The sequence below is a fragment of the Eulemur rufifrons genome, chromosome 28 (assembly GCF_041146395.1).
Source record: "Eulemur rufifrons isolate Redbay chromosome 28, OSU_ERuf_1, whole genome shotgun sequence".
NCBI lineage: Eukaryota > Metazoa > Chordata > Mammalia > Primates > Lemuridae > Eulemur > Eulemur rufifrons.
This window is the reverse complement of record NC_091010.1, coordinates 50,282,970-50,307,920: the sequence shown is the minus strand read 5'-3', so window position 1 is coordinate 50,307,920 and position 24,951 is coordinate 50,282,970. Positions and strand designations below refer to the sequence as shown.

The following is a 24,951-nucleotide window of genomic DNA, read 5'->3' as shown; positions in this document are numbered from 1 at the left end:
ATTAGGCAGCACTCTTGTCACAGGTAGCAAGGCCAGGTGACAGCACCTCAGGAATAACTGGATTTCTTTTGTGACTCTCCCAGAGTCCAGGGGGGATTTGGACACAGAGCCTAGGAAGAAGCGGGGACCAAAGACTAGAGCCTCGGGGGCAGAGGGAGTCCAGAAGCCCTCTTTCTTCATCTCTTAGTTCACTCCTCTCTGCATTTCGGTTTCCTCTGGCAATTTCTACTTTAATCTCCTCCACGCCAGAGAGCAGCTGGTCTGAATTAGAATCTCTTAGTCCCAATTCTGGGTTTGCCTGGGAAAGAGCTCTTTGGCCCAGCGTCGGTCCAGTGACTGTACCGGCCAGAGAGGTTGGGTCACACTGTGGGAATGAGGCCAACAGAGCTCCAGTAATTACCCAGGTCATTTGGGCAGTGTGGGTCCCAGAGAAAGGGGCTTTCCGGACAGCTTTCTTCAAAGGTATTGGCGCAGAGGCAGTTGCAAATCAACATTTGCTTCAAGAAAACAATTAAAATATGTCTATTTTCATTTTGTTTTTAAGTAAAAAAAAAAATGCTAGGGAACACTCAAAGAAAAACCCTTGCTCACATGAAGCCAACTTTATTACTTGGAAGTATTATAATAGCAAATACTTTTACAGTCCGTTAGATGCTAGGCACCATTCTAAGTGCCCTAGATAGATTGAAACAAATTTATCATTATAAGACTTTATAAGGTAGGTACCAATATTACCTCCATTTTACAGGTGGGGAAAGCGAGGCACAGAGAGGTTAAGTAGCTTGAACATAGTCACAGAGCTAGTAAGTACCAGAGTTGGGGTTCAAACCCCAACCGTCGTGCTTCAGAGCGCATCTTCTTATCCTCCAGCCTCTGCTGTACTTGTTTAAGCAAGTTGTTTTTTCCTGAACCAGACTCTTGCCATGTGACCTAAGACTCTGGAGCAAGGTGACAGCAGGACCTCACTCTGCTGGTCTCTAGAGGGCCCTGCTTGGGGCAATCACTTTGTATCTGCGTGTATCTCTCCATGCTTGCTTCTCCTTGTACTCTAGTCCATTCTACATTTAGGAGAGTGACCTTGTTACAAGCCAAACGTATTATGTCCCTCGCCTGCCTAACCCCTTGCAGTGGCCAGTCACTTTCCTTAGGACAAAGCCCACAAGCCCCTTCCTGACTGCCCCCGCCTTGTCCAGCTGCTGTCCCATCTGGCTGCATTCTGGCCATGCTTCATTCTTGCGGTCGTGGAATGCCCCAAGCTCTTGACCTAAATTGGTTGCAAGCTCTGGATAGTCCCTTTCATACCCTTAGTGTCTTCTGGCCTCCTCCCAGAACGTGGAAGGGAAGTCTGGTTTGAGTGTTGTAAGAATGACAGCAGGAAGCTTCATTTTTCTCTTTCAGATCACAGCTCACAAGCACGTTAATCCCTGGCAAAAAGCCAAAGCAGAATTGATTACAACCCGCGAAATGGAGCGTCGGCTTCAGTCTAAGGTATGCAGTTTTGCTCACACAGTACTTAAGACCCTCTGTCCTCTAAGGATACTGGTTCCTAGAATGGTTTAGTCGTCTTATACTTGTATTCCACTGTAGAAACACACGAAGGCATCTGTCATTGTCAGAGGTCGCTCTAGTCTCAGCTGGCCTCCTTCCCCTCTCTCCTCCACACCACTGCCCACTCTCCCCAGGCCCCAGTCAGTCACTCCAACATCAGGGAGGCTGCCCCTGCTGCCACGCGGTGTCAGATCCCTGTCTCAGCTGCCCTCTCCGATTCCGGCTCTTTCCCAGAGCACCGACACGAGACACCGAGCCCTGAATGACATGATGGGAGGTGTTCTGGAAGTGAAGAAGGAAGACATTTTGAGAATGGTGAGATTTCTGACCATCCTGGTGGAAGGTGGGATGGGGTGGAAAGAGCTACTTAAATTTTACCATTTGTGTCCTAGATGATCCTGAGTTTTAGAAATTCTACAGCAACAAATATTACACAACCTGCTAGTCCCTTATAAACAAATGAGCCAAAATAAGTAACCACAGTGCTTTGGGTCCCTACAGAAGGCAGAGATACCGCTTTATCTAATTCTTCAGATATACCAGGAAACATTTTCTTTGATACCTGATGCAGGTGTTCATGGAGCTCAGGTGTAGTTTTAACTGTGAAGACACCAACACACACCTCTGAGTCTATCACCTAAGAGACTGGGCATATCCTACACTGCCCACTCTTACCCAAGTCACACAAAAGCAGGTGTAACATTTTTTTCATATCTTTTGGTCAAAGTGTCAGGTCATCGTCTTTGCCAATGTGAAGCACTGTACCTCTGTATCCTTTTTTTTCTTTTTCTTTCTTTCTTTCTTTTTTTTTTTTTTTTTTTTTTTTTTTTTTTTGAGACAAGGTCTTACTCTGTCTCCCGGGGTAGAATGCAGTGGCATCATTAAAGCTCACTGCAACCTCCAACTCCTAGGCTCAAGTGATCCTCCTGCCTCAGTCTCCCGAGTAGCTGGGACCACAGGCATGCCTGGCTAATTTTTCTATTCTTTTGTAGAGAGGAAGTCTCGCTATGTTGCCCAGACTGGTCTCGAACTCCTGGCCCCAAGCGATCCTCCCAACTCAGCCTCCCAAAGTGCTGGGATTACAGGGGTGACCCGCCTCACCTGGCCGGACTGTGCCCTTTTAAAGGGCTTCTTTTTCCTACTGTAATGATGACCCTGGGGTTTCACCGCACTGCCACCCTGTGTCTGAGCCACAGCATATGCTTTTCCTTATGTCTCCAGGTGATTCCTCAGCCTCCTTTCATGGCAAAACCTGATGCCATGTGGACCGAAGAGGAAAGGAAACAATTCAAAGATTATGAGAAAAAAGTCAAGGAGTTAAATGAAGAAAGAGATAAGTACAGAAAGGTCAGAAGAGCAAAGAATTAATGTAACCTACCACATCCACAGTTTTGTTTCAATATCTTTTCAATCAGGCTTTATTTTCTCAGTGCCTTTTATAGCTTAAGGATAGTGTTTCAGAGAGTTGAGAGAAGTAGGTGGAGATGAACTTAAGGCCTCCCTCATGGCAAAATGTAAACACCACTTCCCAGGAGCATTTAATATTCCCAAAGGTTAACTTTCCTATTGTCTTTCTTTTAGTCATTAGAAGCAGAATTGAAAAAACTTCAAAACTCTATTCAAGAAAGCACACAGAACTTTGATGAACATTTGAAAAGACTCTTTGAAAGGAGAGTAAAGGCAGAGATGGTTGTCAACCAGGTAAATAAAAGCTTTACTTACATGACTTTTTCTTTTAAGGAGCCTCCAGAGGCCTTCCATTGTTCTTAGAATAAAGACCAATACCCGGACCTGGGTCCCTCTCCAGCCTCACCTTGGCCACTCTCCCCTTGTCTTGCCACACTCCCTCTTTCCGTCCCTTGAACACACCCAGCATGTCCTTCCTCACGACTCTGTTGACTTTGCTAATCATACTCTCTACCAACTTCCATGCCTCCTAGACTATATTCGTCTTTCAGGTCCCAGCTTAAAAGTCAGTTCCCCAGACTAGGTTATATCTTCCTACTATACACTCTCTTCTTTTCCCTTCTACCACGTGTTGCACCTGAATTTTAATTTATGTGAGGTTATTTCTTAATGCATCCATGAGTCTTTCTTGTTCATCTCTGTATCTCCAGCAAGTAGCAAAGGGCTTGGTTCATAGTATATATTGACTTAATGAATAATCCTCATGCCCCAAAAGACTAGATGAAAAATCTCTCTTAATTTCATCCAGCAGTAGAAATATAAATTAAGCGTGCAATAACTAGAAGCAAGAAAATCAAGAAGTGATGCCTTTAGATTCTGAGGGAAAATTACTTCTACCGTTGGATTCTATTCCCAACCTATCAATTGAGTTTAAGAGGAGAATAATGATATTTTGAGAATGCACGGTCTCCCAAATTCACATGCTCCCATTCTCAGAGAGCTGTTGGAAGATGTGCCTCACCAAAGCAAGGGCTGAACAAGAAAAGATGATGCAGCACTGGAGGCGGGTGGAGGGACTCTCCAGGAGGATGGCTGCATCCTCAGGGTCCCAACTGGCGTGATATACTGAATGGGTTACATTTAACAGAGTTTAATGAAGGGACTTTTTACAGAAGTACGAACAGGGTTAAGGGAAATGGCAAGGAATGGTAAACATCTTGGGACTAGAAGCCACTGGCCACCAGCACCATCTCTAGAGCTAAGAGAAGCTTAGAGGCATGGGAAGAGAGCTGTTCCCAGAACCCAGCAAGACCTGTGGCCATAGGAAAGGACAGCTCCTCAGGAGCTGTGGTCATAGACAGAAGACCACAGCCACCAGCCTGGCAGAGAGTGGTGGGTGTAGAGTGGAGGTGAGAGGGAAGATTGGGAACAAATGCCCCTGCAGTAGTCACAACAGCCAAAAGGTAGAAATAACCAGATAGGCAACAGCTGTGAATGGATAAATAAAATATGGTTTATCCGTGCAGTGGAATATTATTCAGCGATGAAAAGAAATGAAGTGCTGATACGTGCTACAACATGGATGAACCTTGAAAACATGCCAAGTCTAAGAAGCCAGACACCAAAGGCCACATATTGTATAATTCTGTTTATATGAAACATCCAGAATAGGCAAAGCTATAGAGTCCGAAATTAGATAAGTGGTTGCTTTGGGGGAAGGGAGGAGGCCTCTAGGAGGTAGAGGGGTTAATGGGAAATGACTGCTGAAAGATTTCAGAGTGATGAAATGTTCTCAAATTGATTGTGACAATGTTTAAACAATTCTCTAAATATACCAAAAACTAAAAATTATACACTATACTAAAATTATACACTTTAAAGGATGAATTGTGTGGTATGTGAATTATATCTCATTAAAACTGTTGTTTAGAAAAATATATGCTTAGAACATCTTGTCACACAAGATAATGAGGAAACTACTAGGTAACATCAAAAGGACTAGGAGCCAACTTAAAATATCTCCCCTAAATGAGACAATTTAGGATTCAAAGCACGGCCGGGCGTGGTGGCTCACGCCTGTAATCCTAGCACTCTGGGAGGCCAAGGTGGGTGGATCGTTTGAGCTCAGGAGTTGGAGACCAGCCTGAGCAAGAGCGAGACTCCGTCTCTACTAAAAATAGAAAGAAATTATATGAACAACTAAAAATATATATAGAAAAAATTAGCTGGGCATGGTGGAGCATGCCTGTAGTCCCAGCTACTCAGGAGGCTGAGGCAGGAGGATTGCTTGAGCCCAGGAGTTTGAGGTTGCTGTGAGCTAGGCTGATGCCACGGCACTCTAGCCCGGGCAACAGAGTGAGACTCTGTCTCAAAAAAAAAAAAAAAAAAAAGATGAAAAAAGTAAAGTAACTGAATAGTTACTATAACTATCTATATTCCCTTTGTAGTATAATTGTTATATAGTATATACTATACAGTATAATTGTTACTATATAGTAACAATCTTTTTCTTTAAAAGATTTCTCTTACTTGTCTGCCATAAACTTGTTTATTAGTGCCAAGTCTATGACCATCAATAGAAAGTCCTCTCTCAGAAGTATTGATCATTTCCCCTCCACCTTTTTTTTTTTCCAATATTTCTACAGGAGGAATTGAAAATAAATAACCTTGTTTTTTCTTTACTGTTGGATGAAGAATTAAGCTCCAGAGAACTATTCCTGAGCAACTACCTTGCAAAGCAGCAGCAGGAGAAAGTAAGTGCAGTGCCTGCTGCCTGAGAACAAGCATTTCCTGACAGACACGGGCATGGTTGAACAAGAGCTCGCACATCTAGACCCTTCCTTCCTTCCATGCACCATTCCTACTCGGCCATGTGTATCCCTTGGCTTCCTGTCTGGACTTTGCTCGAGGGCCAGGTGAAAGTATCCATTCCAATCTGTTAATAAAGTTATGTGATTCTGCATCTGCAATCATTTAGTCAAAAGAACTGTGTGGCTTTCCTATGACATTGTGGTTTATAAAATGAGGCCATGTAGCTTCCTGGTGGAAAGCACCAGCTTTTAACCACTGAGCGGCTGTGGGACCTTGGATAAGGCATATAACCTTTTAAGCTGCTTACAAGGTCTTCTTTAGGGAATATTGTTTTCTCTGGACCGTAGGACACATTTTACTACACATGTAAATAGTGGGTTAGCTTCTAGACTAAAAAATTTCCATAATCTGAAAAACTGTCTAAATATGAGCATGAATAGATATGGTTCATTAAAGAGACAATGAATACAAAATGCTTATCATATAATAAGTTTCAACAGATGTCAGCTCTTATTGTAGTATTAATAAAGGACATTTATGAATGTTTAACATTATATCATAAATGACATATGACCTTACTTTTTTCTAAGAGTCTGTTAAACAGCATATGCGAAGCACCTTCTAAATACAACCCCACTCATAACAAGCTTGCAGTGTACTAGATTTCTTTCACAGATGAGAAGACCATCTCAGAGAGGCTGGGTAACATGCCTAAGTCACCCACCAGTGTGTAATAGAGCAGAAATGGGAACTGTGGAAATAAACGCAGCCCATCCAAATGAGAATAAGCAGAGGCTATTTAGTCAGAGCTTGGCATAGCAAGGGAATCGGCCACCATCACTCGCATTTGGCAGAGACTCAAAGGCAGGCAAAGGAGTGGGAAAGCTTTATAATGACAAGAAGGGAGGGCTTCAGGTACACCCTGCTCAGAAGCTGTTGGCATGAGGAAGCTGGTGGCAAACCAATTAGAAGGAGGACAACCTATGCGATTGGTTTGGGGAACATATTTGGCTTTCTCTGCAAGGTCCTAAGTTGGAAGGAAATGGGGACAAAAATTAGAGAAGCTGGCAGTGATTGACCAAGTCCTGACAGTTTGGGGCCAATCAAAGGTCATGGTTAGCTGGTTGCTACAGAGGTTGTGGTTCAGCGTTCTACTTTTATGAATGGTCTAGCCATTGTCTATACATATATTCAGTCTCTCAGAACCTAGGTCCACGTGCCTCCCAAGGCTGTGCACTTTCATCATCCACACAGCCCTGCCAAGAATGCAGAGAGCTCCATAGACTGACTCACATACAGAGCTGGCTATACTTAGAAACAGGTGATTGGATGTTTAATCTTTCCAAGTCCCTAAATGGTTTACTTTCTTCTATAAATATTATCTGTAATGGATACTTCATTAACACATTTATCCTGTACTAGGAAACTCTTTGTTCCTTTTAGAATCCCCAGTATTTTTGTTTATGCTGAAAAGTCTCCAATTCCATTTAACTATTCCTGATGTTATTATAGAGCCAGACTTCGGAAGCCATCCGGAAATCCAGAGAAGACCTGGATATGTACAAGGAACAGTATGACAACTTACTGGCAGAAGACAAAGTGAGAGTCATTGTCTTAGTCACTCAACAATGCAGTAGAGTTGTTGCTGCCTGGATTTGGGGAAGGATAAAAGGGATCTAATTTAATTTCCTCACAGATTTTTCTCCTACTATAATTCTCTGTTATGGGTGAACTTCCTTCTATGCCATTAGATATTTCTGAAAATCCATGAGTAAAATGAATTTTTGTTAACTTCTCTGGTTTAGGCTTTCTCTTGTGCAAAAAATAGGGACATGATCTAGCTTTTAGGGCTTTTTTCAACTTCAGGTTGCAGACTCCATTAGTTGCTCATGAAATCAATTTGGTAGGCTGTGACCAGCAGTTTTATAATAGAAAAGAATAGGGTAGAATAGCCTAAAGAAGACAGAATGGAATGAAATGGAATGGAGTGGAATGGAATGGAACAAATAGACTAGAATAGAATGAATAGAATTGAATAGTATAGAATAGAATAGTAACTTGCATGCCTTATGGGTAAATACTATTTTGGAAACTTCCGTTTCCCAAAACAAATAAAAAGTTTCTGAACAAAATTGCAATACTCACAATAAAGTCTTTGCCCTTAGATTCTCGATCGGAGCTTTAAAAAGGAATTTTCTGACATTCCCAGTCATCAAGTTGATACACTCTACAAACTTTTTAAACGCCGACCAAGGTTTGTTTCTCCTTTGTTATTATGTTTCTGAGAAAAAGTCTGTAAATGAAAAAGAGAGTTATTTGATTTCAGCTTTTTTCTCCCAATTAGATGACATATTCAGTATAATAATCTTTTAGGTGGACATGTTTAAGTGTCTTGATCATAATTCGGTGTTTTTTAAGATGGTGCCTGTATCTTAAGGTAAGGGATGAAGAAGAATTTATTTTTATTATGTAAAAACAGTTAAGTATCTGTGTAAGTATAGTGCTATTATAGGTTCTACTTTATACATGAAAGCTGTTCCTTTTAAGACATAGATGGCATATAGATTTATAAACAGTTTTTCCCAAGACGTGCTCCAGCAAATATGAGTCCCTGGCAGTATGAATTGGGATTGCATGTAACGGTCTTCCAGGACTCAATAATTTTGGGAGAAACACTGAGTTTTGAAAAAATAAGATAAACAGCTTTCCTTAATGCAGAATTTCTCAGAACTTGCTATTGGCCTTTGGATCGCCAAGTATAAGGAAAAGAGTAAGCAGGGTTTTCCACAATTAGTTGACCACAAATAGCATTTCCTCAGAGTGTCTTATGTGATTGTGCTCAAGACAAAGGTTGAAAAACACCAGAATGAATAATAGCAGAAGATAAACATTTTCTAAAGAATTCTAAAAGACCTGATTTTTTTTTTTCTGAAAATAGCTTTAGAATTTCATTTCATTGACTTCCAACGTTATACTTTCAGATTCTCATAGTTTTCAGTCAAACATAATCTAAAAATCATGGAGTTTGTCACGAAGGTGTAGGATAATTTCTCCCTGAGATACAAACTCATTCTCTCCCCTGGGACAGGTTATATGCAACACAGGGAATTGAACCAGGGAACATGCCTCATGTCTTGGTTTCCCTGTTTTTATAAGGAATGAGTTATAATAAGCCCAAGTACATACCTTTTCCTTGTGGAGAAAGAAGTGAGACTGCCTATGTATTGGGAGCAGCAGTAGGAAAAGCACAAAGCTTTGTTGTCAAACAGAATTAGTTTTAAATCCTAACTCCACCACCTTTCAGACCTGCAGCCTTGGGCCAAGAGCTTCTCTCAGAGCCTGGCTTTCCTCATCTAGAGAAGGGGGATGACAATATAGTACCACCCTCACCGTGTCTTGGAAAGCACTTGATAGTCAGTGTTGGGGTGTGAAGTTTATACACGTGTGAGAAAGAATTTTCAGTGATTAGGATATACAGAAGTAAAAGGTTTATTTGTTTTCCGAGAAGGGGAGAAAGAGAGAGAGAGAGAGAGAGAGAGGGAGGGAGGGAGAGGCGCCTCAGCACACAGAAAGGAGTGAAAATGCTGGGCAATCGAGGGAAAGCAGCTTGTGTTGTAAAGGGTAAAAATGGCTTTTTTATTCTCTGCTTTAGCAGGCTGATAACAGAAGCAGCTGCAAGATGTTAGGGAGGTTTTTTTTTTTTTATTTTTCTCTGTAAGGCTGACTTTATCTGAGTCCTTGAATTCTGGTACTGGCGGGAACTAAAGTGGAGAGCTTGCACCACTACTGTCTGCTTAGGGTTCTTCAAGGCTGAGAAAATGAGTTAAACCACAGGTGTTTTAATTAAACAAAACAAAGCGGGTAGTTGTATTGTGGGTTTCCTTTTCAAAGGGACAATTATGTGCTGTGAGTTTATTTCTCTTACTTCTTTTTGGTAGTTTATTTCCCTCTGTTAGGTAGATTATCAGTAAGGCCACCTTTCAGTGAGTGCCCAGCACAAATCTTTATCTCTTTTCCCTTCCCAGCTGCAGCCCAGGGTAACAAAACTAATCTGTCGGTGTAGATTAACAGAGGCACTCCTCCAGTTTCACATACTTCTAAATGTATTGCTGGCTACTCACCTGCAAAAAGGATGCCAGCAGAGGACGTGCAAGACAGAGCTAGGGAACACCCACACTTCTCTTGGGCATTTATCTGCCTGTTTACAATACACGAAAGGAAGACATGTCCTAGCACAGGTAAAGCAGTCGGTGCTGACAACAGTGAGGGACATCTACAGTCCGGTCACAGTCCTGTCTGGGAATGCAGAGAGTGTGGAAGAAGAACAGAGTGGGTGCCTTTCTCTGTGGAATAGTTCACCCACTGGCCCTCAAGTGCCAAAGGAAAGAGCCATGCAATGTGCCCTGCCTACTCTAAAGGTCTGATTGTTTAATACTGATTTTTTTTTTGTGAAAATATGAAACGTTGATGGGCTTTTCTTGATAATACAAGGATTCACAAGCAGAAAACACACACAGAAACAACCAGTATTGTCCCTTTTGGAGAACGACCAGGATCTGGCAAGTTGAATAGGGATAACTTTGCCCAGTTAATGAAGGCCATGGATGAGCTGGACAATATTAATAACATGCCAGAAGGCTTGGACCCCTCGGTCTGGGATCATTTCTGCGCAACCAGACGAACAAAAGTGGAAAATGAACAGAAAGTATGTAACAGTTTAATTTAATCTAATTTACTTCTTAGTGTAATAGCAAATATATAGTTTACATTGGTCAGTGCATCCACAAAAGCTAATTATTTAGATATTCCTGCTAGGTAGTAGTCAGCAATAATAACAATAAAATAATAATGTTAACCTTGGTGCCATTGAGGGCTAAGTATAGGCCTGTGCTTGTGGACTGGCACTGTCAAAAATAGTGGCCACTAGCTATATGTGGTGATTGTACACTTGAAATAAATGTGTCCAGTCCTAACTGAGATGTGCTGTAAGTAGAAAATTTAGAAGACTTTGAATTTTAAAAAAGAATGAAAAATGTCTCATTAATATCATTATATTGATTATAAGTTGAAATGATAACATTTTGGATATATTGTGTTAAATAAAATATATTAGTAAAATTAAGTTTATCTGTTTCACTTCACTTTTTATAACGTGGCTACTACAAACTTAATATTACATACATGACTCGCATTTATGGCTCACATTCTATTTCTCTTGGACAGCACCATTATAGATTATTTCATTTTGCATAGATTAGAATTATATCTAGCTGAGCAGAACCAACTTTATAGTTTTGCTAGAATAAAAAGCCAATGTAGCAAAGGGTAAAAATTTGAGAGCATGTTTATTTGGGAAGAGAATCCTTCCTCTTGCTGCTTCTTGACCACTCCCTCAAATTTCCTAAATTCAGTGCCGTATTCATCAGGCTGCCATATTGTTGTTAAAGTATCTATGATGTTATAATTTCACCTAAAGTGATGAGAACAAATTGAAAAATAAGATATAAGAAAAATTCTAATTATTTGCATACTTGATTTTCACCTAGAGGCAAATTTGATACTTTTCAAGTTATTCATGGAATTTACCGTGTAAGTTTTAGACATCTTTCACTACATAATGGCAGGGATTTAAAATTTTATTACTTTCTTAGAAAGATGGGCTTGTTAAGGTTTTGAAACAAAAAAAGTTAAAATATAAATGTTTTCTAAAGTTGGAGCTCTGTATCTTCTGAGATATTTGTGGTTTGTTTCTTCAGGTAAAGCAGAAAGCAGCTGGCTTAATGGAAATGGTGGCTTTCCTCCGCAAGAGAGTTGAGGAGGATGAAAAGGCACAACAGGAGATTGAGAAAGTGTTCCATGAACTCATCCTGTAATTCGAACCTTTTTTTCATGTTCACCTAGTCTAAGGTTTTAGGGTGGGAATCTGTATTGCAGGCTTAGAAAGAATTCTTGACACAAAGATTAGGATAGAAAGAAGTAAAAAGTTTATTTTATGGAGCGGTGGCTCACACCTGTAATCCTAAGCACTCTGAGAGGCCGAGGCAGGAGGATCGCTTGAGGTCAGGAGTTCAAGACCAGCCTGAGCAAGAGTGAGACCTGTTCTCTAATAAAAACAGAAAAAATTAACCGGGCGTGGTGCTGTGCACCTGTGGTCCCAGCTACTCAGGAGGCTGAGGCAGGAGGATCACTTGAGCCCAGGAGTATGAGGTTGCTGTGAGCTAGGCTGACACTACAGCACTCTAGCCCAAGTGACAGAGTGAGACGCTGTCTCAAAAAAAAAAAAAAAAAAAAGTTTATTTTACTTAGAAAGAGAGAGAGAGAAAGGCTTGGCACACAAAAAGAAGTGCCAACCCTGAGGGTCAGGGGTTTGGGGGTTTTTACTGGGGGCAAAGCAGGGGGAAAAGTTTATTGTTGCAGACTGATACAGAAGACAGCTGTGAGATGGCTGCGTTCATTTCCCCCTTTTATTTCTCTTCTTCTTGAGGCTGGCTTATCAGGGTCCTTGGAATGTGGTCTGGCAGGAACTGGGGGTTCCCCATTCCTTCTATCTGCTCAGTTCTTTTAAAGTGCTGTAAAACAAACTCTCAAATAAAACCATTTAAGTCACAGGTGGTTAATCTTAAAAACAAGCAGTTGAGCCACAGATAGTTAATCAAACAAAGGAACAGTTGTGTGTTATGGTCTTTCTCTTCAAAAACGAAATTATGTGCTGTGAGTTTTCTCCTTTTTTTTTTTTTTTTTTTTTTCCTGTTAGCTAGTTTGTTACCAAGGCCTTGCTTTCGTAAGCCAAGGCTAAATTAGGTTGTGTCATCACTAGGGGAGAATGCCCGTTGACTGACTAGTTTACAGCTGGGGCAAACTTACCCCAGCATTGTGCTTTAAAAAAATCTCTTTTTAAAAAAATGCATTGCGTTGCATGTGGCTGGCATGAAGGGAAAAGAAAAGTAAAAAAAAAAAAAAAAGTGTATTGCATTACATAAGGCCTTGATTCAGGAGGGAACTTCCCCACATGTTCCCTTGCTCTTTTTACAAATAAACAAGTTTTAGAAATATTTTAGTATGTTTTAATCTGCCCCTTCCACATAAAAATATAAAGAACCTCTTTCTGCCAATCAGTACTTTTGGGCTGAAGCTAACTCTGTGGAAAATTAAGCAGATGTCCAAGAACTTGCCATGTAGACACCTAGCCAACTAGTATCTTTTTCTTTAGGGGAGCTTGTTTTTTACTGAGTGATTGGGATACTCTTCTTAAGTCCTTGCTTCACTTTTGGCCATAGTTACAGCCACATTGACAAATACTTCTCTATTGTTCCCAAATTCATTGCTATACATCATTTTTAGATCCTGGCTATAAGGAGACATATGCATTACCCAGAAATAGATTTGATAAATAACATACAGATTAAATAGTGTTAATATAGTATCAGAAATCAATAAATACAGTCAAAACTCTAATAGATTTGTTATTAATATTTAGTAACATCTCTATTTTCTTCATTTTTACTTTACTTTTATTACAGTCAAAATTATACAGTCTTTTCTTAATCCTAAAGTAAAATTTTATAAATGTATTGCTGTCCATACCATTCTTTGAGCAACCCAAGTATAATTCTTTATCAGTAGGAAGAGGTTTCAGAGCGACCTCCAGGAAAGCTCATCTTTAGGAAAATACTCTCCACACTAATCTCCAGCATGTTTTCCTTAAGCTGATTTGAATTTTATATTCTCAGATAATAGGTGAAATTTGAAATAGAAACATGTCACAACTACTTGCTTTGAAATCCTTTTTCATTTAGATTACAGGAAGATAAAGTGAAATTCCAGTTGAATTTGACAATCCAAATTCTTCTTAAACAAGGACAAGTAGAACTGGAGAATTTCCAGTTAGTACTGGACTATCCTGATGCAATTCTCATCAACAAGACCATAATTGAAGACCTGAATACTGTGATTCGGGTAATTATACTTTTTTTTTTAAAGAGAAAAAGATAACATATTTCATATTTTCTGCTGTATCAAATATTTTACAATAGTCTCTCATTTCCATGATAAGTAATTTTAATTCAGTTAACTCAGTGGTTCCTAACTGTGGCTGCACATTAGAATCACCTTAAGAACTGCACAAATGTGCCCAGACCCCACCTTTAGGCATGAGTATTTTTTTTATGGACGCAAAGGTATGAATGTTTTATTTTAAAAACTTACTTAGTCAAGAATCTTATAAAATGTTTATAATAGCTTCCATTTTTATCAAGGCTAGCTAATAAAAATTTATCAGATAAAGTTTGTAAACTGTATTTTTACAACCACTGCATAATCTAATTTTCAGCTTTTGCTAATGGAAGTGTTTTATTGATTGGCCTTCAAGGTGCCACAGAATTTTCATCACTGTTTTCCTTTTTCTTAAGTGACCTTCTTTTATGTGCTTTTTTTAAATCTCAGAATATTACAGGGGTACAAACATTTTGGTTACATGAATTACTTTTGTACAGTTTGAGTCAAAGTTGTAAGTGTGTCCTTCGCCCAGATAGTGTACATTAGACCCTTTAGCCATGAATTAACCCATCCCCTCTTCCCCCCTCCCACCTGCTTCATTTCCACTGAACTTTACTACCATACGTACACATGAGTGTTGATCATTTAGTTCCAATTTAATACTGAGTACATGTAGTGTTTGTTTTTCCATTCTCTTTGGACAATGGTCTCCAGTTCCATCCAGGTTGTTACAAAGGTTCTAGCTCACCATTTTTTTATGACTGAGTAATACTCCATGGCATACATATACCACATTTTGTTAATCCACTCATGTATTGATGAACACTGTGTTGTTTCCACATCTTTGTGGTTGTGAATTGTGCTGCTATAAACATTTGAATGCAAGTGTCTTTTTTTGCTTTGGGTAAATACCCAGGAGTGGGATTGCTGGATCAAATGGTAGGTCTACTTTTAGTTCTTTGAGGTATCTCCATACTATTTTCCATAGGGGTTGAACTAGTTTGCAGTTCCACCAACAGTGTTTAAGTGTTCCTTTCTCTCTACGTCCACACCGGCATCTGATGTTTTGAGACTTTTTAATAAAAGTCTCTCTGGAGTTAGGTGATATCTCATTGTGGTTTTGATTTGCATTTCCCTGATGACTAGAGACATTGAGCATTTTTTCATATGTTTATTGGTCAGTAGTCTATCTTCTTTTGAATAGCTTCTGTTCATGTCTTTTGCCAACTTTTTAATGGGGTCGTTTGATGTTTTCTTGCTGATTTACTTGAGTTCTTTATAGATTCTGTTTACTAGCCCTTTATCAGATGTATAGCATGCAAATATTTCCTCCCATTCTGTAGGTTGTCTATTTACTCTATTCCTTGGCGACAGAAACCTTTTAATTTAATCAGGTCCCATTTATTTATTTTTATTGTTGCTGTGATTGCCTTTGAGGCCTTCTTCATAAATTCTTTGCCTAGGCTGATCTAAAAGGGGGTCCAACCTCTTCTAGAATTCTTATAGTTTAGTGCCTTAGGTTTAAGTCTGTTATCCATCGTGAATTAATTTTTGTGAGTGGTGGTGATGGCTTTTTAAAAGCTTCCCCCATAATTCTAAGGTACAGGGAATTCAGGACCACAGCTAAATGTTCATTCTAATATGCCATAGTTTTGTTAGACCCAATCTACTCATCTAAAGATAACTGGAGATAAGATTGGTTAATTTATTTCAGACCTTGTTTCTTTTTTAATGTGAACATTTAATATTATAGATTTCCCTCTAAGTTTTATTTTATCTGTATTCTATGAATTTTAATATTTTGTATTTTCATTTTCTTTCCATTTAAAATATTTTTTTATTTCCCTTGTGACTTCCTATTTGACTCATGGATTATTTAGATGTGTGTTATTTAATTTCCAAATATTTGGGGATTTTGTGAAATTTAGGAATTATATGTTAATGTTACCATTTGTTTTACTTTTACAAATTGTATAAACCCAAAATATATTTTTGTTATTTTTGCTTTAGACAGTCAATTATCTTTTAGAATAATTTAAAAAAATGTGAAAAAGTTATTTTTCATTTACCTTATTTTCACTCACTATTTCAAAAGATCTTTATTTCTTTGTGTAGATTCAAGTTTCCATCTTGTATCATAAACCTTCTGCTTAAAGAATTTCCTTTAACTTAACTGAAGTATGGGTCTGCTAGTAATAAATTCTCTCAATTTTTCTTTGTCTGAAAAAGTGTTAATTACCTCCATTTTTTTTTTTTTTTTTTTTTTTTGAGACAGAGTCTCACTCTGTTGCCCGGGCTAGAGTGAGTGCCGTGGCGTCAGCTTAGCTCACAGCAACCTCAAACTCCTGGGCTCAAGGGATCCTCCTGCTTCAGCCTCCTGAGTAGCTGGGACTACAGGCATGCGCCACCACGCTCAGCTGGTTTCTTTCTATTTTTAGTAGAGACAGGGTCTCGCTCTTGCTCAGGCTGGTCTCGAACTCCTGAGCTCAAACGATCCGCCCACCTCGGCCTCCCAGAGAGCTAGGATTACAGGCGTGAGCCACCGCGCCCGGCCAATTACCTCCATTTTTGAAAGATATTGTGCTGGATTCACTGGATTGGCAGGTTCTTGCATTTGTTTATTCCCTCCAGAAGTCTTTTGGTGGAGTTTTTAGGGTTTTCTAAGTATAAGATCTTATCATCGGCAAACAGGGGTAGTTTGACCTCCTCTTTCCTGGATGCTCTTTCCTTTCCTTTTCCTTGGATGCCCTTTATTTTATTTATTTATTTATTTATTTATTTTTATTGCCTGATTGTTCTGGCTAGGACTTCCAGTACTATGTTAAATAGAAGTGGTGACAGTGGGCATCCTTGTCTTATTTTAGTTCTTAGGGGGAATGCTTTCAACTTTTCCCCAGTATGATGTTGGCTGTGGGTTTGTCATATATGGCTTTTATTATTTTGAGATATGTTCCTTCTATGCCTAGTTTGTTGAGAGTTTTTATCATGAAGAGGTGCTGGGTTTTATCAAATGCTTTTCTGCATCTATTGTGATGATCATATGGGTTTTTTTGTGGTTTTCTATTTTTGTTTTTTGTTTTTGCTCTTTTGCTTTTCCACCAGCTACCAACCAGATACTGCTGTGCCTAGCTGCATTAAACCACAATCCTTTATCCATAGCATCTGGTGGGAGGGCAATGAGCAGGGATACAAATGCATACAGGTTGGTAGACTAAGTGATGGCAAGAGGATTTCCTGCCTAATTGTTGACATATAAAGTAAATTGGCTCTGCCATTTAAATATACCTTATAATCCCTTCTGTTTTGTGACTATCGTACTTTATAGTGATCAGATTTTGCCCAAGAAGTTATTTTTTAATATCTGCTGCATTTTTAAAAGAAAATAGAATTATCTCTGTGATCCAAATGTTTTATGAGAATAGCATTCAGCTTCAAATAGTCTAGATCCTGTATGCAGAATCATATTATTTGAATATCAAATATACTTTTTTAAGACTCAAGGACAAAAGAAAGTTGCCAGCATGATGGAAAGTAAAGAGGTACACAAAGGAATATTTCAGATTGAATGGGAGCATAAGAAAATGGAGATGGAAATGGAAGATCTAAATCAAAAGGCTTGGGATATTCAGATGCTGTTTTTCTCAAGAGATCGTCAAAAGGTAAGTTCTCCCCGCCCCCCCAACATAGTTTTAATTTTATTCATTAATGTATTCGTTCATTTAACCAGTATTTAATCAGAAGGCTCTGTGATGTAAAGTGTATTCTCAGCCAGGAGTGTTTCCTAATATGTCTATGAATTCTTGTCTTTTTCTTCCAGTTGTTTAAATTTGCTACCACCACTTCTTCATGATCTATTCAGTAAAATAATTCTATCTTACAGTTCACTAAGCATTTTCTAGTTGTCAAATCCTGTGGTCAGATTTTCCCGTCATTACCATTCTTGAATTCTCTGTAGCATTTAACTATCTTGATTACCCATTCCTTTGCTTTTATCACCCCTGATTAATTTTACTTTCAACATGTCAGACCTCCTCCTCTCCTCGTCCTCTACTGGATTCTCTTTTGCCTCTAAGCCTTCCCTATAGCCATTCTTTAAGATTCTGCCCTTAGCCATGTTTGTGTTTCTTTCCATGCCTCTCCCTTGGTGATCTCCTCTATTTTTCTTACTTCCCTGATCACTTTTAGAAGACTAATCCAGCTCTGTGGATTCCAAGCCAAGCTCCATTTCTGTATTTCCCACCTATCAGGAGCTCCTCTTCTTAATTTGCTTATTTCTGTTCTTTTCAGCCACTTGCTCAGGCTTGAAGTTTTAGTTATCTTTGGTTCCCCTCTTTCCCATGCCTTCCAAGTCTTGCCTGGTCTATGTATTTATTCCCTCATTTTCTATCCCCACTGCCCTGGCCCCAGGTCAGTCCTCCATTTTCGATGGTTTAAACAATCTTATAATTAATCTCTAACTGGTCTCTTGACCCCGGGTCTTCCTCTTATCTAATCTGTACTGCATACTGCTGTCGGATTAGTATTCCTATTCAGTTCTAATAACATTACTATCCTGCTCAAACAATTTAAACTGCCACTTCTTATCTAGCAAATGAATTATGACATCCTTAGGTGGGCAGTGTCTTTCAACTTAACTTTTCAAACTCATGTCTCACTGTTCCTCTTATACATTAGTATTCTCAAATGAAACTTATTAATATTTTCTAGGATCCTACCTCTTTTTATCCATACTGGTTCTTCTATCTGGACTGTCTCTCCTAATTTTTGTTTTGAATACCCCAAATCTATCTAGTTTTCAAGGTCTAGTTTAAAAGTCACCTTCTTCATAAAACCTTTCTCGATTTCCCAAATCTGGAGGAATTCCATCCCATCACAAACCACCTTTAAATTTGCATGACACTTTACATACCTTCTGGCAATCAATCATATCTATCTGTTCCCTTTTCCTTGAAGGCTAAGTCATGTTAGCTATCTTTGTATCTTCTTCAATGTCTTTAAATGAGACACTGTTAATGTGGGACTCAAATGGAACACTTAACAAATATTTGATGATTTGAATAAATGATGAATGAATGAGGAAGTAAATCCTAGACATTTGTAATAATTAGTGTCTTGAGTGAAATAATTACTGTACATGAGTGTACTGATGGCTAAATAAAGGTAAATATCATTGGCACAAAAGTCAAATCAAACTTACATAGGTATTTATTATGAAAAAAAGTAACTTTCAAAACTAAAACAATCATTATGAAGTTATCTATTGAAAGAGAAAAATATCCTTACATATATTCTGGTTTTTTTGTTTCAAAGTACCTAAATGAACCCAACTATGAGTCTCTGATTAGTATTCAGATTGGCATAATGGAGCAAACCATTGCTGTTATAGATAAGGTAAGTCTCAAAGAAAATGATCATTATAATCCCCAATCTGTGAATCAATTGAGCAAAGTAATAGTGCTTCAAATCATGAATTCAAACAGAGCCTAACAAAATCTTGCGCATTTACTAGAATTCATGAAGTAATTAGAGATCCCTGAATACTGTCTTTGCAACCATAACCAGTAGAATAGACTAAAGCACTTCTTTTAATATCAGAATTAACCCCTAAGGAAATATCTGAGTGTAAGTGGATTTTCTATTTCACATTAGCTCACGATTTATGTAATAGATGTGTTGATAGTCTTTCCTTGTAAAGGCTTTATGTTATCATAACTGAATAACAAATGCTCAGTTTTTATTATATAACATATATAAAATAGAAACAAAGTAATCTGAAGCTTTTAAAATATTCTCTCATTTTTAAGAATATAATAATTTTTTTCTAAAATGTGGTATTAAGATCCCATTCTATTTTTCAGCAATTGAGTGCCTACTACGGGTAGGTAGTATGCCAGGCATTAGGGATATGGTGGTAAGATGATTAATGATGATAATGTATTTAAAATATAAGAATAATGTCTTTATAAAATAAATTATATTTTTTCAAAATTAATTTTGTGGGCTGTCATGACAACAACATTTCAGACCCACAAAAAGAATGTGGAAAACTGCAAAAAACTACTCAAAAAACTGGGAAAGTTCAGCAATCAAAAAGATGTAGCAAATTATAGTCTAAGCTGCAACCTACGAGAAGAGTTGGTAGCTGTGTCAGAGAGAAAAGACATCTGTAATGCAATGGGTAAGCATGATTTTTCTTTAATCAACTGTAAGTTTCCTTAAAATAATCAGTATCCCTGAAATCTGTACAATAGTTATAAAGCTTCCAGCATTTCTTCCACATGTTTAATTGGTTCTGAGTACTGCTTCTGTGTTTGAAAGTATTGATAATAATCCAGCTAATTCCCTTCTTCTCCATTTTTGGGATAGGGTCTAAATTGACTTGCGAAAAGATTGTCAAAGAACGATATGAAAACATGATGCAACAACAGAAGTTAACAAATATTTCAAAACAACAAGCTGAAGAGATTTCAATACTACAGGCTGAAGTAGAAAGATTACGGATGAAAACATTTCCTGCTCTTGTTAAAATGTAAAAACACTGGCAGGAAAACACAAGGCCAAATTAATCATTTTAAAAATCATTTCTTTTTCTTTCATACTGGGAATTTAAGTAGAGTCTCCTCTTAGTTGCATATTTTTAATAGCCAATTGTTCAATTTTACCCTTGGTCAGCATATAAATTTTGGTCCTGCATGAATAAATGTGTAAAATACCATGACTTGTTGTTTTTATTCATGAATGAACAAGATTTTAAGTCAGAAAAAAATATTCAAGATCTTTTTTATTCATTTAATCTTAATTAGTTCAAAGATATTTTCATATTTATGGTATAGAAAATCTTATTTTTTTAATTCATTTTTAAGAGGCAAGGTCTTACTCTGTCACCTGGGCTGGAGTGCAGTGGCACAATCATAACTCAATGTAACCTCAAATTCCTCCTGCCTCAGCCTCCCGAGTAGCTAGGACTATGGTGCGCGCCACCACATCCGACTAAGCTATAATGGTTTATGCTTTCTCTTTAAAACATGTGTCTTTGAATTGTCATTCTCAAAGACATTTTAGAGAAAAAAAATTATTAAACACCTATAAATTCTTCTTCACTTCTGTTATAGTGCAGCAATTTATCATCTAACCCATAGTGGTCTATCAGTTGAGTAAGGCTTAGTTTCTCGTTCTCTTCAGACATAGCTGATTGCAACTCATGAAGCAATAGCTGGCTACAGTTTCTCCACTTCTTTATTAACAGCTGCAACTGAGACAGGTCATTCTGAAACCGAAAACAAAACAAACATGAATGTATGTCAATAACTAGATGGTCATACTATTTTAACTTACTCAGTGAAAGCTGTCAAATCAGTTGAGGTACAGGGTTAAAGCCTAACATACCTGGGAATGAATAGGACTTCTACCTAGGAAAAAGCAGGATGGTTACAAGTAGAATGGTTACAATGGCACTCAACTGACTTCTATGGCCATTTTGTTTGTTCCAAACTCTAGACCATCCTTGTCCTCGGGGAAAAATCAAATTAAATAGGGCAAAACTAGTAAAAAAAAAAAATACACTTTTTTTATTACAACTGTACTTTTTAAAAATGACACCATGGTGTACCTTCCACTCAATTTTGCTGTGAACCTAAAACTGCTCTTAAAAAATAACAAATATTCAAATTAAAAATTTTTTTTCAACATTCAATATCTCATAAATAAGTCATTTTAGAAAAATCCTAAAAATTCAAGAAAGCAAATGAGATACACTATTCCATCATTTTTTCCACATTGCTGGGGAAGAGTGAGCTACTACATATACATAAATTACTCAGGTAAGAAAGGTTAACTCCTTCCAAGTGCCCAAGTTCTACTTAATTCAACCAAACTGGGTTGAAATGTTAAATCTAATATTAATATATACATTTGTTGTTTTCTCAAAATGCCTGTAACAGTTCAATTATTTGGGGGAGACACAAGATAAAAATGCTTTTTATTGTACTCTGTGGCCCCTTTTTAGTTTCATTCATTCACTGTCAGCTGTCACTTCTGTTCCCATTGTACTTGCACCTAATATTTAAAACCTCTAATATTGCTATGGGGTAGAAACGAGAGAGAAAAGCTTCAACTGCATATTAAATGAGAGTTGGGACTCTCAAATAAAGGTTTTATCTGGTGTTTAGAGGCCTCTTCTACTCTAAATCTATAACTTAGAGTTGAATTAAAGTTGTTGGAAGTCAGGTTTCTGAATATTTGGTTTATTATTTATTATGCTAAAAATAAGCCCCTTATTTTCTATTTTTGAAATTACTTTCCTGCAATTTATGTAAAAATAAAAAATTATCATGCAATGGTCCTAAAATTCTCACCTTCGATCTATACATTTTGACTAGTTTTAGCCTCCGAAGGAAGTCTTCTTTCTCCTGAACCTGCTTCACCAATTTTGCTTTTTCGTCCTTTAATCCTTGTTTTGGAAGATTCTCACTCACAAACTCATTTTGGAGAGCACTGCAGGACCTATTATCAAACGATTTAGATTCACATACATTGACATTCTTGAAAGTATTTTTCAAATATGTACTTTCTTCAAATTCACTGTCTATGTGGTTAAAACTTTCTTGAAATTCCAAACAGTTTTCTTCTGTGGAAGATGCTGGTTTCTCTGAACAAGTCTGGTCATTTTCTTCATCCTCTACTTTAAGACGTTTTACCACATTGTAACAGGAATTAAATGAAGATCGTGTTTTCCTTAATCTTTCTCTAAGTGTTGCACTCATGGGCTGTAAAGTAAAGGGCACAAAACATTAAAAATGTTAATAAAGAAAAACATTCCTGATATAAATAAATCTACTAGAAATAAAGGCCTTACATTTCTACGATAGACACCACTAGATGGCTTTCTGTCTCCATATATCTAAAGCAGCCATCACAAAACACCTTTAATTTCCAGCTACATTAGTTTTGTTCTCTTTTTTACCTCAGCAAAGTCAACATCCTTCTAAAACAGTGTTGAGACACTTATCCCAGTAATCACTGAACTAACAGCACGTGCCTCACACTACTCTAGGTGCTTTAGAATTACAGATTAAGGAAAACACCTAGATCTTGCCAACAAAGAGCTTCATAACAATATTGCACAGTTAAAACTTCCTCAATTTGGAGTATTATAACCTGATCTCAAAATAAACGAATTGATTCAAGATGAATATCTGGCAGCAGGCAGGTGTGAGGAGTATCATACACCTTATCTTAGAAGAAAAACCTAAAATTACTACTTAAGTATCTATTTATGCTACATATTATGTTAGTTAATCTTCAGTAGATTTAAAACCACCACTGCCACAATACTTAAACACAGAATGAATCCACTGGAAAAACTAAGATTTTTGTACTTGTTTTCGTGAACTATTTGCATGAAGAGATGGTGGATTCGCACAGGGCTCTGGAGTCCTAGGTAAAATCACACCTGAGTCTGATGGACTTTCCATCTTGAAAATGAAATCTTGGTTTACCTCTAAAAAAGAAAAAGTAATTATAAAATGGGAATCAAATTAACCACATCTCCATATAGTCGTCAATTTTTATCAAAGAATTTGTATTGGTGTATAAAACATCCGCAAGTAGGCCAGCAATTTCTTCTAATTTCACTTAGTTGTAATTTATTCTTGTTCTTTTTGCAGTTTTCCATTTACCTTCCCACATAGGGACTAAGTTTTTTCATGACAAATTAACCAGCTAGTATCTCAAAGAAACAAGACTCTCCTCGTTTTGTTTTTATATATCAAAATACCTTCAAATTCCGCATTAAGAGGGGAGGGGAGAATAAGAACTTTAGATAGGAATTCTTTAATTTCGTTACGGCAGCTTCGTAATTAGAGGAGATACAGCTTAAAGCTTGACTCAAAAAATATAATCAGACCTGTCAGTCAACCTGAACTCTAAAAGGTGTGAGACTAAAAACTGTTACCCTCCACTCCCGAAGCTTGGGAAACAAGCCGAGATACGTTTACGCCCGTCTGCACCGTTTTAAGTAGCGAATAGACACTGAAAAGGAGGCGACTGCAGTTGTTTCCTCCAACAAAGGCATCAATTTTAGCCGGGTCAAACCACAGGGAGGAGTCCTCCCCATCGCACAAAGCGCACTGGCCCGCCGGAGACCCCAGGCCTGAGGAGGTGTCGAGTTCCCCCGACAGCGGAAAGGGTCCACAGCTGTGGACTCGACTCCACAGCAGACCCCCGAAGAAGTCCAGTTCTCAGACCTGCTCTCTCCCACTACAAGCTATCTCCCACTGCAAGCCACCTCCCTCCGCCATCCCCAGCGTGGCCAGAAAGCGCGCGCAGCTGCCGCCGTAAACCGACCTGGTACCAGGGGCGGGGACGCACGGGAGGCGGAAGAGACGCGCGATTCGCCAGATTGAGTGACGCGCAGGGTTGTGCTTCGCCCGCCTCCCGAAAGCGACCCGACTGCGCGCGAACGGGGGCGGGACTTGGTCACGCCAGCGGCGGCTGAGACTCGTGATTGGCAGAATTGACTGGCGCGCGCGCAGCTCTGCCCTGCCCGGAGCCCGAGAGCGGCGGGATGCGCGCGCACGGCCGCGATCCTGCGCACGGCGTCGGGGGCGGAGCTTGTGGACAACTAAGCCATCCCGACGGGGGCGCGCTTCAGCCCTCGGCTTCCCCTCCCTTCCCTTCTTGCTTCCTGGTTTTTGTGTCGGGGAAGTGCGCGGAGGATGTCTCCCGCTCCCATTGTCCCGGCTGCGACCCGTCTCATCTCTGCGCTCCCCCGCGCCGAGGCGGTCCTCAGGCGTGGCGCGACGAGAAGCCGCGCGGCTGCCTGCGAGTTAGAAGTTACAGTTGTCTCTTCCCGAAGGCAGAGACCACAAAAGAGCAGCGCTGGGTTCCAGCCTACTGCGAATCAAACTTGTTAGAAATCTCTGCCAGTGCCTGGGCCCTTTTCATCTCTAGGCAAACGCGGCTGTTCCCTCACTAGGTTTTCTGTCGTATCTACCTCAAAATTCAGGTTCCTTAGCTTCAAATCTTTTAGTCAAGTCTGAGAGAAAACGTAGCCCAACGCCATGTGTTGTGGCGCAGTACGGGAAGCAGAACGATCACTAAAGAAGACTGTGTCCCTCCAGAATCGGATGCTTGTGACAGACATGGCCCTGGTCGAACACCCGCCGCCTCATCCTTAGTCTCTAATATCCT

The 24,951-nt window shown here is 38.9% G+C and overlaps 2 protein-coding genes across 3 annotated transcripts in view; one reads left to right on the top strand and one right to left on the bottom strand.

The window, feature by feature from the left end:
* Window positions 1–20,294, top strand: part of CFAP43 (cilia and flagella associated protein 43) — a 75,279-nt gene extending 54,985 nt beyond the window's left edge. The window contains exons 25-38 of the mRNA XM_069460347.1: window positions 1,399–1,488; window positions 1,783–1,863; window positions 2,770–2,895; window positions 3,130–3,249; window positions 5,601–5,708; window positions 7,279–7,365; window positions 7,932–8,020; window positions 10,258–10,471; window positions 11,523–11,635; window positions 13,563–13,722; window positions 17,256–17,420; window positions 19,072–19,152; window positions 19,786–19,939; window positions 20,128–20,294. Of these exons, the coding sequence (XP_069316448.1) occupies window positions 1,399–1,488; window positions 1,783–1,863; window positions 2,770–2,895; window positions 3,130–3,249; window positions 5,601–5,708; window positions 7,279–7,365; window positions 7,932–8,020; window positions 10,258–10,471; window positions 11,523–11,635; window positions 13,563–13,722; window positions 17,256–17,420; window positions 19,072–19,152; window positions 19,786–19,939; window positions 20,128–20,294 (1,755 nt within the window). The remainder of the gene's footprint in view (window positions 1–1,398; window positions 1,489–1,782; window positions 1,864–2,769; window positions 2,896–3,129; window positions 3,250–5,600; window positions 5,709–7,278; window positions 7,366–7,931; window positions 8,021–10,257; window positions 10,472–11,522; window positions 11,636–13,562; window positions 13,723–17,255; window positions 17,421–19,071; window positions 19,153–19,785; window positions 19,940–20,127) is intronic.
* A 327-nt stretch (window positions 20,295–20,621) lies between these two features.
* Window positions 20,622–24,059, bottom strand: SFR1 (SWI5 dependent homologous recombination repair protein 1). 2 transcript variants are annotated; one of them, XM_069460660.1, is made up of 4 exons: window positions 24,047–24,059; window positions 23,139–23,260; window positions 22,116–22,526; window positions 20,622–21,028 (listed from the first exon to the last, which is right to left on the bottom strand). In XM_069460660.1, exons 1-4 carry the CDS (start codon window positions 24,057–24,059, stop codon window positions 20,837–20,839), a joined length of 738 nt encoding a protein of 245 aa, XP_069316761.1. In that variant the 3' UTR covers window positions 20,622–20,836. The 2 variants fall into 2 exon arrangements, with proteins under 2 accessions (XP_069316761.1, XP_069316762.1); XM_069460661.1 differs by lacking the exon at window positions 24,047–24,059 and adding an exon at window positions 23,714–23,973.
* Window positions 24,060–24,951: the final 892 nt, after the last annotated feature.